Raw genomic sequence first — 15,807 nt, forward strand, 5'->3', positions numbered from 1 at the left:
GCCTCAGCCACCCAAGTAGCTGGGTTTCATGTGCCTGCCATCAGGCCTGGCTAATTTTTGTATTTTTGTATTTTTGTAGAGCCGGGGTTTCACCTTTTTGACCTGGCTGGTCTTGAACTCCTGACATCAGGTGATCTACTCAACTTGCCCGTCCAAAGTGCTGGGATTACAGATATGAGCCACCTCACCCGGCCTTGAATGAATGTATTCTTAACTTCTACCCTATCCCTAACACTGTCAATTTCTTGCTTCACGAACTGAATACAGATATGTGATATGAATGGATATCTGATTCAATCCATTAATCAGGGGAGAGCCAAAAACTCAATCAGGATGAAGTGGGTGGAGCTTCAGAAATGCAATCAGATATCGCTTTTTGATTGGAAGCTCGCAGCGGATATGTGGAGGGGTGTGGGTGGGAGTTGTGATTAGAAAGCTCAATAAAAGCTTCTAAAGACCCACAGGAGAGACGCAAAGTCCTCAAGCCTGGAGTTCCTGCTTGGTTCTTCCTGAGGTCTGAGCACCTTCTAAACTACATCCAGATCTGGTAAGTCACTAAGTTCTGTAAGAACACTCCCATCTGACCTACAGTCAGCCAGTCTGGGATGTTGACAGTGCAGCTTACGATGGCACAGAGCTATATCCTGTCTTTTTTTTTTTCATACGAACAATTTAAAGCTTGAATTTTTTCCTCTAAATGCAGTTCTGTCTTTATTTCAAAAAAGTTGATTGTGCTTTGGTTGATGTCATTTCAAAATTCTTGAAGGGAGCAGTGACTCATGCCTTTAACCCCAACACTTTGGGAGGCCAAAGTGGGAGGATCATTTCAGCCCAGGGGTTTGAGACCAACCTGGGCAACATGACAAAAACCCTCCTCTACACAACGTTTTTTTTTTTTGAAGGCGGGGATGGAGTCTCGCTGTGTTGCCCAGACTGGAGTGCAGTGGCATGGTCTCAACTCACTGCAACCTTTACCTCCCGGGTTCAAGCAATTCTCATGCCTCAGTCTCCATCCTCAGAAACTGGTATCACAGCCATCTGCCACTATGCCTGGCTAATTTTTTTATTTTTAGTAGAGGTGGGGTTTCACCATGCTGGCCAGGTTGGTCTCGAACAGCTGACCTCAAGTGATCCACCTGCCTTGGCCTCCCAAACTGCTAGGATTAGAGCCATGAGCCACTGGTGCTCAGCCTCTGCTTTTTTTTTTTTTTAATTAGCCGGGCATGGTGGCATGCATCTGTAGTCCCAGCTATTTGAGTGTCTGGTGTGGGAGAATCACTTGAGCCCAGAAGATTGAGACTGCAGTGAGCCAAGCTCACACCACTGCTGTACTCCAACCTGGGCAAAAAAGAGAGACCCTGTCCAAAAAACAAAAACAAAATCTTAACCAAAAAGCATCTTTGACCTTTATTTTAAACCAATCACATCCTCACTGTAATTCTTCCACCCGAATGGAGACATGGGTGTTGTTGTGCATGCCTGTAATCCCAGCTACGTGGAAGGCTGAAGCATGAGAATTGCTTGAATCTCAGAGGCAGAGGTTACAGTGAGCTGAGATGGCGCCGCTGCACTTCGGCCTGGGTGACAAAGTGAGACTCAGTTTCCCCAACACCAAAAAAAATTAGATTATACCACCCAGGTGATCATTGGATACATGAAGATTTCTATTGTGTTTTCTTGGGGACTGACAACTCTGTCTTTGAAAACTGTTTTAACTCTGAAATATTTTGGTAAATTTGATGTGGCTAAGGATCCCTCAACGAAGATACTTTCAAGTTTTTTCTTTCTGTCTACTGTCAGGAAGAGATTCAACCCTTCCCTATCTCACACTCAGAACTTTGAAGGACACATATTAGTAAAACGCCATGTTAGTGGAGGGAATCAGTGAATGACTTCTGGACTTTCACCCTATCCCTAATTCTTTCACTTTGATGGATGAATATCTAATTCGATCAGTAAATCTGGAAGAAAGACAAAAATCTACCCAGAATTAACTGGGTAGAGTTTAAGAAGTCTAATCAAATAATCAAATATAGTTCTCTCTCACTCTCTTTTTTCTTTTTTCTTTTTTTTTGAATCTAGCCTATTTCACAGGCTGGAGTGCAGTGCTGTATTGTCAGCTCACTGCAACCTCTGCCTCCTGGGTTCAAGCAATCCTCCTGCCTCAGCCTCCCTAGTAGCTTGGACTATAGGTGCAGACCACCACACCTGGCTAATTTTTGTAATTTTAGTAGAGGTAGGGTTTTACCATGTTGACCAGGCTGGTCTCAAACTCCTGACCTCAGATAATCCACCAGCTTCTGCCTCCCAAACTGCTGGGATTACAGCTGTGAGCCACCTTGCTCAGCCTTGAATGAAGGTATTCTTGACTTCTACCCTATCCCTAACACTGTCAATTTCTTGCTTCATGAACTGAATATAGATATCTGATATGAATGGATATCTGATTCAATCCATTAATCTGGGGAGAGCCAAAAACCCAATCAGGATTAACTGGGTGGAACTTCAGAAATGCAATCAGATATCACTTTTTGATTGGAAGCTGGCAGCGGATACATGGAGGGCTGTGGGTGGGAGTTGTGATTAGAAAGCTCAATAAAACTTCTGAAGACCCACAGGAGAGACACAAAGTCTTCAAGCCTGGAGTTGCTGCCTGGTTCTTCCTGAGGTCTGAGCACCTTCTAAACTACATCCAGATCTGGTAAGTCACTAAATTCTGTAGGGACACTCCCATCTGACCTACAGTCAGCTGGTCTGGGATGGGGACAGTGCAGCCTACGACAGCACAAAGCTATATCCTGTCCTTTTTTTCTTCATATGAACAATTTGAAGCTTTGAAATTTTTCCTCTAAATGCAGTTCTGTCTTTATTTCAAAAAAGTTGATTGTGCTTTGGTTGATGCCATTTCAAGATTCTTGAAGGGAGCAGTGACTCATGCCTTTAACCCCAACACTTTGGGAGGCCAAAGTGGGACGATCATTTCAGCCCAGGGGTTTGAGACCAACCTGGGCAACATGACAAAAACCCTCCTCTACACAACGTTTTTTTTTTGAGGATGGGGATGGAGTCTCACTGTGTTGCCCAGACTGGAGTGCAGTGGCATGTTCTCAACTCACTGCAACCTTTACCTCCCGGGTTCAAGCAATTCTCATGCCTCAGTCTCTGTCCTGAGAAGCTGGTATGACAGCCATCTGAAACCATGCCTGGCTAGTTTTTGTATTTTTAGTAGAGGGGGATTCACCATGCTGTCCAGGTTGGTCTCGATCTCCGGAACTCAAGTGATCCACCTGTCTTGTCCTCCCAAAGTGCTGGGATTAGAGCCATGAGCCACTGGTGCACGGCCTCTACTTTTTTTTTTTTTAATTAGCCGAGCATGGTGGCATGCATCTGTAGTCCCAGCTATTTGGGTGTTTGGTGTGGGAGAATCCCTTGAGCCCAGAAGATTGAGACTGCAGTGAGCCATGCACACACCACTGCTTTACTCCAGCCTGGACAAAGGGAGAGACCCTCTCCAAAAAAGCAAAACCAAAATCTTAACCAAAAAGGATCTTTGACATTAATTTTAAAGCAATCACATCCTCTTCCACCCAAAAGGAGACATGGGTGTGGTGGTGCATGCCTGTAATCCCAGCTACGTGGAAGGCTGAAGAATGAGAATTTCTCGGATCTTGGAGGCCGAGGTAACAGTAAGCTGAGATGGCATCACTGCACTCCAGCCTGGGCGATGAAGTGAGACTCAGCTCCCTCATCACCAAAAAAAATTATGCCACCCAGGTGATCATTGGATATATGAAGATTTCTATTGTGTTTTCTTAGGGACTGTCATCTCTGTCTTTGTAAAACTCTTTTAACTCTGAAATATTTTGATAAATTTGATGTGGCCAAGGATCCCTCAACAAAGATACTTTCAAGTTTTCTTTCTTTCTGTCTAATATCAGGAAGAGATTCAACCCTTCCATATCTCACACTCAGGACTATGAAGGACACATAATAGTAAAACTCCATGTTTGTGGAGGGGATCAGTGAATGAGTCCTGGACTTTCACCCTATCCCTAAATCTTTCATTTTGATGGATGAATATCTAATTCAATCAGTTAATCTGGAAGAAAGCCAAAAATCCAATCAGGATTAACTGGGTGGAGATTAAGAAGTCTAATCAAATGTAGCTCTCTCTCTCTCTCTTTTGAACCTAGCCTATTTCCCAGGCTGGAGTGCAGTGGTATAATGTCAGCTCACTGCAACTTCTGCCTCCTGGGTTCAAGTGATTCTGCTGCCTCAGCCTCCCTAGAAGCTTGGACTACAGGCGCAGACCACTGAACCTGGCTAATTTTTGCAGTCTTAATAGAGGCAGGGTTTTACCACTTTGGCCAGGCTCAATTTGAACTCCTGATCTCAGAAGATCCACCTGCCTCGGCCTCACAAAATGCTCCAATTACAGGTGTGAGTCACTTCACCCAGACAAAGTGGTCCATTTTGAATATGTATAAGAGGTGTGTATTGGAAACATCTATCATGCGAATGATGCATAACAGTGTCACATAGCTTTCAAAGATTCCCACTGAAATTTTCAATAATGAGGCTGGGGCGGAGGCTCACACCTATACTCCCAGTATTTGGGAGGCCAAGGGGGGTGGATTGCTTGAGACTAGCAGTTCAAGGCCAGCTTAGACAACATAGCGAAATCCACTGTCTTTATAAAAAGCCAAAAAATAAAAGATTAGCTGGGTGTGGTGATGCATAACAGTGGTCCCAGCTACTTGGGAGGCTGAGGAGGAGGAATCCTTTGAGCCTGGGAGGTCAAGGCTGAACTGAGCAAAGATCCCACCACTGCACTCCAGGCTGGGTGACAGAACAAGAGCCTGTCAAAAAGAGAGAGAGAGGGAGAGAGAGAGAGAGAATGAGAGAAGGGAGGGAGGGAAAGACCAGAAAGAAAGAAGGGAGAGAGAGGGGGAAAGAAAGAAAGAAGGGAGGGAGAGAGGGAAAGAAGGAAAGAAGAAAGAGAGAGAAAGAGTAAGAAAGATTAATAATGAAAAGAAAACAATCAGAACCTATTCTAGGAATGCCCCATGAATGTTCCCAACAAGTTTATTTGTAGGAACTGAAAATGTAGGCATGTAGGCTTCGGACGCTCCAATTCCCATTGTTTTCGAACCTTGAGTAATTAGTAATTTCCCCCAACGGTGGGAGGGGTTAGCTTTCAGGTTCCTCCACACTCACTAGTCACTGGATGGAGCACTGGATAGAAAGGAAGAGCTAGTGGTGGCCCTGCCTCCTCACTGCTGGGGAGACGCTCGTGCTGATGCAGCAGAGGCAGAATGCTGGCTTAATGGCCAATGAGTAGAGACTAGAATTGCAGTAAACTGAGGGCTCTTTCACCATTGCCAGAGCAGTGACTTTGGCTCTGAGAGAACATGAGATTGCATGGGCTTGGCCTGAGAGTAATGCCTTTTCCCTGGGTTTGTCCTCTGGAAGCTTTCCCTGCAGATTCATGAAGATGAGCATCCGGACTCCACCGAGACTCCTGGAGCTTGCAGGGCGGAGCCTGCTGAGGGACAAAACCTTGGCCATCTCCACCCTGGAGGAGCTGCCCATGGAACTTTTCCCCCCACTGTTCATGGAGGCCTTCAACAGGAGACGCTGTGAGGCCCTGAAGCTGATGGTGCAGGCCTGGCCCTTCCACCGCCTCCCTCTGAGGCCTCTGATGAAGATGCCTTGTCTGGAGGCCTTCCATGCTGTGCTCGATGGGCTTGATGCACTACTTACCCACGGGGTTCATCCCAGGTGAGGTGGCCCAGGTGGGCTGGTGGAGAGGGCCCAGGTGTCCAACAGAAGGAGCAGCTGGGTCATGAGAAGTGAGGAGGCCCAAGGGGGGATGGTGGTGGTGAGGAAGCTGAGAGGCCTTGGCCATTCACCAGCTCCTCAGGGAAAGCACTGCCCACCATGCAAGTCCATGGAGGTAACAGGAATCTCTCCTCTAATGGCACTGAAAGGCACCATGAAAAGTGAGAACTGGGCCGGGCACGGTGGCTCACAATGTAATCCCAGCACATTGGGAGGCTGAGGTCGAGAGTTTGAGACCAGCCTGTCCAACACAGTAAACCCCAACTCTACTAAAAGTACTAAAATTAGCTGGGCATGGTGGTGGGCTCCTGTGATCCCAGCTATCTGTGAGGTTGAGACAGAAGAATCGTTTGAATCTGGGAAGCGGAGGTTGCAGTGACCTGACATTGCATCACTGCACTCTAGCCTGGGCGACAGAGGGAGACTTGGTGTCAAAAAAAAAAAAAAAATTGTGGAAGTGGGCAGGATCCAAAGGGAAAACAGGGTGGAGAAAAGTCAGAGAGAGGGACAAGAAGCAGGGAGAGGAGGAGCTGCTATCCTGTATGTGGAGTTTAAGTACAGAAATGAGTCCTTAAATTCTCAGTCTCAAGTCTATTTTCCCACAGGAGGTGGAAACTTCAAGTACTGGATTTACAGGATGTCTGTGAGAACTTCTGGATGGTTTGGTCTGAAACTATGGCCCATGGGTGCTTCCTCAATGCCATGAGGAATAAAAAACCAGTGCAGGACTGTCCAAGGATGAGAGGACAGCAGCCCTTGACTGTGTTCATAGAACTTTGGCTCAAGAACAGGACTCTGGATGAATACCTCACCTGCCTCCTTTTCTGGGTCAAGCAGAGGAATGATTTACTACACCTGTGCTGTAAGAAGCTGAAAATTTTGGGAATGCCCTTCCACAATATCAGAAGCATCCTGAAAATGGTGAACCTAGACTGTATCCAGGAGGTGGAAGTGAATTGCAAGTGGATACTGCCCATCCTGACACAGTTTACCCCATACCTGGGCCAGATGAGGAATCTTCAGAAGCTCGTTCTCTCCCACATGGATGTCTCTCGCTACGTTTCCCCAGAGCAGAAGAAGGAGATTGTTACACAGTTCACCACTCAGTTCCTCAAGCTGCACCACCTCCAAAAGCTTTATATGAATGCTGTTTCTTTCCTTGAAGGCCACCTGGACCAGCTTCTCAGGTGAGGGAGGGTGGTGAGCTTACTCTGCAGACCACAGCAGAGCCTGTTACATTAAATGCTAGTGGGCATCTGCTGTGAGCCAGCCAATGAGGATGTAACAGTGAAAGGGACACTAGCATGTAAATGTGTTGTCCTTTTGGTGGCCCTGTCCTGAAATGGGTATCACGCAGCCATCCCAATAGAGTCAGAGGGATCAGCTGGGGTAGATGCTATAGAGAGGCTGCCATGCTAGGAAGCTAGCTACTGGGGGGTTCAGATCTAGTGAGGGAGCCTTTGTGAATTCTTTCTGAGGACGTGTGTAAGTTAAGATGATGAAAACGAGGCCAGGGATGGTGGCTCATGCCTGTAATCCTAGCACTTTGGGAGTCTGAGCAAGAGGATAGTTTGAGCATAGGAGTTTAAGACCAGTCTGGGTAACATCCCAAGACCCCTGTCAGAAATGAATAAATAAAAGTAAAAACAAACAAGACCATTTTTTTTTCCGAGATGGATTTTCACTTTGATCCTCCAGGATAGAGTGTAGTTGTGCCATTTCAGCTCGCTGCAACCTCTGCCTCCCAGGTTCAAGTGATTCTCCTGCCTCATCCTCCCAGGTACCTGGGATTACAGGCGGGGGCCACCACACCAGGCTAATTTTTATATTTTAAGTAGAGACAGGATTTCACCATGTTGGCCAGGTTATTCTCGAACTCCTGACTTCAGGTGATCCACCCACCTTGGATTCCCAAAGTGCTGGGATTATAGGTGTGAGTTACCATGCCCAGCCAAGAATATAATTTTTAAGAAGATGATGTGAAGTAGGGAAGTGAAGTGGGCACTGAAGGGAGGAATGCTTAGCAAACATGCACATTTCAGAAAATCAGCTTTGTGCCCCACAGTTTGGTGAACACAAATGATCCCATCTCTAATTCCCTGTTGTAAAATGTTGTTTTGAGCTCCAGGTAAATTAATTACCTAGGAAATGCATGATTCTGAAACAGAGGGTCAGGGAACGGGCACAAAGAATCGTGAAAGTGATAGATGGTTTGTTGATGATACAGGCGTGTCAGGGACACCTGCAGGCCACCCACTCCAGCTGATGTTGCAGGACCCTGCCTGGCTTTGTCTTTTATGCCTGAATCTCCCCTGGGCTCCTGTGGCCCAGAAATGTGGTTTTCTGCCTGACAGAGGAGGAAAGGGAGCTTTAGGGATTCTGTGAACTTCATCCATTCCTGTAAATGACGATGAAATGACTCAGCCTCAAATGGAATTATTTTTTCTCTCTTTTTTTTTAATACGAGTCTCGCTCTGTCACCCAGGCTGGAGTATAGTGGCATGATCTCTGCTCACTGAAACCTACACCTCCTGGGTTCAAGCGATTCTCCTGCCTCAGCCTCCCAAGTAGCTGGAATTGGAGTCGCCCACCACCACATCTTTCTAATTATTGCATTTTTAGTAGATAGGAGGTTTTGCCATGATCACCAGGCTGGTCTCAAATTCCTGATCTCAAGTAATCCACCAGTGTCAGCCTCCCAAAGTTCTGGGATTACAGGTGTAAGTTACTGCGCCGGGCCTAAAATGGAATTGTCCTCAGTGGCAAAGCTCTTCATCACACATCATCCTAAGTGTTGACCATCAGGCCATCAGAATGACCCTGGGCTTGGGTAAAATGGTCTCCATCCATTACCATGAAGCAATTCCCCACCACCCTCCACTCACCCCTATGATTCCCCAGAACTAACTTCTTACTCTCTCTCCCCAGCTGTCTGAAGTCGTCGTTAAAGATCCTCGCAATAACTAACTGTGTGCTTTTGGAATCAGACTTGAAGCATCTATCTCAGTGCCTGAGCATCAGTCAACTAAAGACCCTGGACCTGAGTGGCGTCAGACTGGCCAATTTCAGTCTTGTGCCTCTCCAAATTCTCATAGAAAAAGTTGCAGCCACCCTTGAGTACCTGGATTTAGATGACTGTGGCATCGTAGACTCCCAAGTCAACGCCATCCTGCCTGCCCTGAGCCGCTGCTTTGAGCTCACCACCTTCAGCTTCTGTGGAAATCCCATCTCCATGGCCACCCTGGAGAACCTGCTGTGCCACACAATCAGACTCAACAACTTATGCCTGGAGCTGTATCCTGTCCCACGGGAGAGCTATGATGCTGATGGTACTCTCTGCTGGAGCAGATTTTCCCAACTTAGAGCTGAACTGATGAAGAGAGTGAGGGACTTAAGGCATCCCAAGAGGATCTTGTTCTGTACTGACTACTGCCCTGACTGTGGCAACAGGTCATTTTATGACCTGGAGGCAGATCAGTGCTGCTGTTGAATGCCTGCCTATTTGGATGGATATGTCAAACGCTTTCTTCTGGACACTTGGAAACTAAAACCTAGGTCTTAGGTACATCCTAAAGGGAGCACAGAACCCATCGTTTCAGACATGGGCTCTGAAAGTGGGAAAGGAAATGTGATCAAGCAGGGGTTGGACTTGGGGGAAATGTTGCCATGGATTCGATGGGACTTTTGGGAGCTATGTCCTGTAGAGTCAAAAGTGGGAATCTGAATGTCTAGAGTGGAATTCTGGCTTGAGAATACATGAGGGAGTTACTCTTGCATGGATGGTTGTAAAGAAACAATCAGAAATAAAGGAAAACTGAGTGGAAACTGTCTGGTGCCCTCTATTATTAAGTAACCTGTTTTCCAGTTTAAGCCTCAGGAATCTTCAGTTATTGATGGAAAAAACAAAAGACACTGAGTTGTCCAATCAATAAGATGCAGCCCAAGAAAATCAAGGCATTTAAATGAAATTTGGTTATTGTAATCAGGTTCCTCCCATTCTTTAATTTGAGACAGAGTTTCACTCTTGTTGCCCAAGCTGGAGTTTGGAGTGCAATGGTGCCATCTCGGCTGACTGCAACCACCACCTGGGGTTTAAACGATTCTCCTGCCTCAGCCACCCAAGTAGCTGGGATTACAGGCATGCATCACTATGCTCAGATAATTTTTGTATGTTTAGTAGAGACAGGGTTACATCACTATGTTGGTCAGGCTGGTCTCAAACGCCTGACTTTGGGTGATTTACACAAGTTGGCCTACCAAAGTGCTGGGATTACAGGTGTGAGCTATTGTGTCAGGCTTTTTTTTTTTCTTTTTTTAAAGTCTCCTTCTGTCACCCAGGCTAGAGTGTAGTGGCACAATCATAGCTCACTGCAGCCTCAATTTCCTGGGTTCAAGCGATCCTCCCACCTCAGCCTCCTGAGTAGCTAGGACTACAGTTGTTTGAGCCACCACACCTGGATGCTTTTTTTTTAGGAGAGACAAGACCTCGCTGTCTTGCCCAGTCTGATCTGGAACTGCTGAGCTTGTGATTTTCCTGCCTTCACCTCCCAAATTGCAGGGAGTATAGGCATTGGCCACCAAGCTTGGCTTGGCCTCCTCCAGTTCCTCATTTCTTTAGATATCTGTTAATTCCTTGTTAGTTTCTGTGTCTGTTCAGTGGGTTAATACACACTAGGTGGACACCCGGGGCCTGGAACACTACTGGGCAAGAACAGTGAGCCAATCCACATGGAAAGCACCTTCTTCTCAGGGTCTTTCACTGCTAGCCGGATGCTGAGGCCCTGCCCACTCCTTGTGAGTCTCCACATGGATCCAGAAGCCTCAGTTGGTGGAAGTCAGCATCACTGCACAAGGAGCCACTCTCTTCCCGCTGTCCTGGAAGGGGATGTCCATATTGTGTATTAGCTGGAGACTCTGGGCAGCACCAACCCTTGCTTGTTGCCCTGATGACCAGCAGCCCTTCTTGAATTAAACTGGTTGTAACCAGTAAAGACAGCCACTTTCCCTTTAACTGAAATAATAAAACAATACAGGCATGTAACACTTTTTAAATATTTCCATCTGATATTTAAAAAGTTACATCTTTTTGGGGAGATCGATGAGAGATTTTCTCATAACACCTCCCCTCTCTCCCTATCAAGGAAGAGACTAGTGCAGCATGTTCTGGAATCTCACATCATCAAAGGGTGGATACCGATCAAGTGCCTGTGGGTGATGAGTGACCTTCCCTGTGCTGAGGAAGCCTTCATAATGGGCACCCAAGAGAAGAATCCTGCTGAGGATTCAGGGACTGGTGTTGCTGTCAAGGATCTTAACCAAGAACCACAGGTTCCTGTAAAACGAGGAGGATGATGTCCAACGGCTTATAGGATCATGGTAGGATCCAATAAGATGGTTCATGTTTAGGGCTTGGCATTGGGCCTGGCATACAGTAAGATCAATACATCTTGTTCTTTTTTCTCTTCTCAGCAGAAGTCTCAGCATTTTTCATCTTTCAGTCTCACCTCCTATTCCTGATAACAGGGAGGCAACAAGAACTCAGGGCATGCAATGGGGCTCAACTTCTACTCTCTGCCACAATTTCATCATGATTCCCCCAAACAGCAGAGCCCCAGGAGCCAGCAGGGGGCAGGGTGGGCATTTCTGGACTGGATTCTTTCATAATGAGTATGAGATCAAGATTTCCAATCCATAGGTCTCAGGTGCCATCTGCTGATAGATCAGACTAGATGGTGTAATTGAGTGTTGCAAGGATTATACTTTATGGTGCTTTTAAAACTTTACTATTATGAGCCAGGTGCAGTGGCTTATGCCTGTAATTCCAGCACTTTGGGAGGCTGAGGCAGGTGGATCACCTGAGGTCGGGAGTTTGACACCAGCCTGACAAACATGAAGAAATCCCTTCTCTACTTAAAATACAAAAAATTAGCCAGGTGTGGTGGCACATGTCTGTAATTGCAGCTACTTGAGAGGCTGAGGCAGGAGAATCATTTGAACCTGGGAGCTGCAGGTTGTGCTGAGCTCAGAATGAGCCATTGCACTCCAGCCTGGGCAACAGTAGCAAAACTCCATCTCAAAAAACATAATAAAATACAATTTATTATTATGACCAGGCATAGTGTCTCACCCTTGTCATCCCAGCATTTTGTGAGGCCAAGGCAGCCTCAGGATTTTGAGACCAGCCTCGCCAACATGGTGAAACCCCATCTCTACTACAAACACAAAAAATTTGCTGGGAGTGGTGGCATTCACCTGTAATCCCAGGTATTCAGGAGGCTGAGGCAGAACAATCACTTGAACCCGGGAGGTGAAGGTTGCAATGAGATGAGATCGCACCACTGCACTCCAGCCTGGGCGACAGAGCATGAAAAAATTTTACTATAATGTGAATACTATTAGAGTATAAATATTTGTGTTGTAATTTATGTATATGAAAGATATAGAACTTTTAAAGCATGCAATGTGATATTTTAAGAATGGTTAATGACCAGGTGTGGTGGTTCATGCCTGTAATCCTGGCACTTTGGGAGGCAGCGGTGGGCATATCATGAGGTCAGGAGTTCGAGACCAGCCTGGCCAACATGGTGAAACGCCGTCTCTACTAAAAATACAAAAAATTAGCCTGGCGTGGTGACGGGCGCCTGTAATCCCAGATAGTCAGGAGGCTGAGGCAAGAGAATCGCTTGAACGTGGGAGGCAAAGGTTGCACTGAGCCGAGAATGCACCACTGCACTCCAGCCTGGGTGAAAGAGGAAGACTCCGTCTCAAGGAGGGTGAGAAAAAGAATACTTAACTTGGGTTGAAATTTCAAAACAAATAAGATTTTAAAAACTAATTTTAAAGACACTGAACAATAATCATTTCTTCTTTAAAATGTATTTAGAATAATACAATTTGAGCTTTAAAAGGAAACATTAAAGTTTTAAAAAATATTGAGTTTATTTTATTTTATTTTATTTTGAGACAAGGTCTCACTCTGTCGTCCAGATTGGAGTGCAGTGGCATGATCACGGCTCACCGCAGCCTCAACCTCCTAGGCTCAGGTGATCTCCCTGCCTCAATCCCCCTAGTAGATGTAACAACAGGCATGCACCATCATGCCTGGCTTATTTTTGTTTTTTTAGTGAAGACCAGGTTTCACCAAGTTGCCCAAAATGGTCGCGAACTTCTGGGCTCAAGCAATCCACCTGCCTCGGCCTCCTAAATTGCTGGGAGTGAGCCCTTATAGACATGAGCCACCGCACCCAGTGTTGAGTTTATTTATTTATTTATTTATTTTGGAGATGGAGTCTCATTCTGCCACCCAAGCTGGAGTGCAGTGGTACGATCTCAGCTCACTGCAACCTCTGCCTCCAGGGTTCAAGCAATTCTCCTGTCTCAGTCTCCAGAGTATCTGGGATTACAGGCATGCACCACCACACCTGGATAATTTTTGTATTAGTATTATTTTTTAGTAGAGACAGGGTTTTGTCATTTTAGCCAGGCTGGTCTCGAACCCCTGACCTCAGGTGATCCACCCTCCTCGGCTTCCCAAAATCCTAGGACTACGGACATAAGCCACCACACCCAGCCTATTTTTTTTTTAATAGCAGTTTTAGATTCACAGAAAAACTAAGCAGAAGGTCCAGAGTTCTCATCTGCCTTCTTCCCCCTTCAATACACAGCATCTCCACAGGATCAACACCCACACCAACACAGAGCATTTGCAACAATCAACGAGCCACATGGACACATCATTATCCCCCAATGTCCATAGTTCACATGAGGGATCATTGCTGGTTTTGTACATTCCATGGATTTTAACAAAGTGATAATGACATGTGTCCACCATTAGAGCATCATGGAGAGTAGTTTTGTTTCCCTAAAAGTCCTCTGTCCTCTTCCCATTCATCCCATTGTACTCCCAACCCCTTGCAACCACTGGGCTTTCTACTGTCTCCATAGAAAAAGGCAAAAGCTTTTTCCAGAATGTCTAACAGGATGAGTCTTTTCACATAGCCTTCTTTCACTTGTACAATAACGTGCATTAGGAATCTTTCATGTCTTTTTATGGCTTTATAATAGTTCACTGATTGGATGGATTAGTTTGTTTATCCAGTCACTGACTGAAGGGCAACATGCTCGCTTCCAAGTTTTGGCGATTATGAATAAGCTGCTCTAAACATTCAGGTGTGTGTTTACTCATTTCATTAAATATCCAGGAAAATGATTACGGAATTGTAGGGGTATGGTATGTTTTACAAGGTTTTCTTCTTTCTTGACAATGTTACTTGTTCAATACTGCTGCTAAAGGTCAGGAACTTTGTCTCAATCATCCTGTGTTCCCACTGCTGGGCATGGAACATGGGACTTGGTAGCAAATGCTGTTGACCACGTGATGCATGGAAATGTTTATCATTGGTATAGTCAATAAATTGCTACCTTGGGGACATCAACATTAGCTCACTATCAATAATATAAATACATTGGATTATGGAAAAAAATGGCCCTTGTGATACTGTGGATACTCCATGTGTATCATGAAAGTCCAGCAATTGACCAGGCACAGTGGCTCACATCTGTAATCCCAGCACTTTCGGAGACTGTGGTGAGTGGATCACTGCAGTCAGGAGTTCGAGACCAGTCTGGCCAACATGATGAAACCCTGTCTTTATTAAAAATGCAAAAATTGTCCCTCTCCCTCTCCCTCTCTCCCTTTCTCCCTCTCCCTCTCCCTCTCCCTCTCCCTCTCCCTCTCCCTCCCCTTTCTTCGGTCTCCCTCTCCTTCTTTTTTCAGTCTCCCGCTGTTATCGAAGCTGGACTGTACTGCCATGATCTCGGCTCGCTGCAACCTCCCTGCTTCGGGCTCCTGTGACTCTCCTGACTCGGCCTGCCGAGTGCCTGGGATTGCAGGCGCGCGCCGCCACGCCTGAATGGTTTTTGTATTTTTGGTGGAGACGGGGTTTCACCGTGTTGACCGGGCTGGTCTCCAGCTCCTGGCCTCGAGTGATCTGCTTGCCACGGCCTCCAGAGGTGCTGGGATTGCAGACGGAGTCTCGCTAACTCAATGCTCAGTGGTGCTCAGGCTGGAGTGCAGTGGTGTGATCTCGGCTCGCTGCTACCTCCACCTACCAGCCTCCTGCCTTGGCCTCTTAAAGTGCTAAGATTACAGCCTCTGCCCCGCCGCCACCCCGTCTAGGAAGTGAGGAGCATCTCTGCCTGGCCGCCCATCGTCTGGGATGTGAGGAGCCCCTCTGCCCGGCCGCCCTATCTGGGAAGTGAGGAGCGCCTCTGCCCGGCCGCCCATCCTCTGGGATGTGAGGAGGGCCTCTGCCCGGCTGCCACCCCGTCTGGGAGGAAGTGAGGAGCGCCTCTGCCCGGCTGCCCCGTCTGGGAGATGAGGAGCACCTCTGCCCGGCCGCCCCGTCTGGGAGGTGAGGAGCGCCTCTGCCTGGCCGCCACCCCATCTGGGAGGAAGTGAGGAGTGCCTCTGCCCGGTTCCCCATCTGGGAAGTGAGGAGCGCCTCTGCCCAGCCGCCCCTTCTGGGAGGTGAGGAGCGCCTCTGCCCAGCCGCCCCGTCTGGGAGGTGAGGAGTGCCTCTGCCCGGCCGCCCCGTCTGGGAGGTGAGGAGCGCCTCTGCCTGGCCGCCACCCCGTCTGGGAGGAAGTGAGGAGCACCTCTGCCCAGCTGCCCCATCTGGGAAGTGAGGAGCGCCTCTACCCGGCTGCCACCCCCTATGGGAAGTGAGGAGCGCCTCTGCCCGGCCGCCCACTCTGGGAAGTGAGGAGCGCCTCTGCCTGGCCGCCCACTCTGGGAGGTGAGAAGCGCCTCTGCCTGGCCACTCCGTCTGGGAAGGGAGGAGCGCCTCTGCCCGGCCACCCCGTCTGGGAGGTGAGGAGCGCCTCTGCCCTGCCGCCACCCCGTCTGGGAGGAAGTGAGGAGCACCTCTGCCCGGCCGCCCCGTCTGGGAAGTGAGGAGCGCCTCT

General features: G+C 47.5%; 1 protein-coding gene across 1 annotated transcript; it reads left to right on the forward strand.

Moving 5' to 3' along the window:
• Positions 1-500: 500 nt before the first annotated feature.
• Positions 501-9,331, forward strand: LOC129007782 (PRAME family member 5). The gene is made up of 4 exons (XM_054439055.1): positions 501-547; positions 5,473-5,781; positions 6,447-7,028; positions 8,770-9,331. The coding sequence occupies exons 2-4, from the start codon at positions 5,489-5,491 to the stop codon at positions 9,329-9,331; spliced, it is 1,437 nt and encodes a 478-aa protein (XP_054295030.1). The 5' UTR covers positions 501-547; positions 5,473-5,488.
• Positions 9,332-15,807: the final 6,476 nt, after the last annotated feature.

The sequence above is a fragment of the Pongo pygmaeus genome, chromosome 1 (genome assembly GCF_028885625.2).
Source record: "Pongo pygmaeus isolate AG05252 chromosome 1, NHGRI_mPonPyg2-v2.0_pri, whole genome shotgun sequence".
In the NCBI taxonomy this organism is placed as follows: domain Eukaryota; kingdom Metazoa; phylum Chordata; class Mammalia; order Primates; family Hominidae; genus Pongo; species Pongo pygmaeus.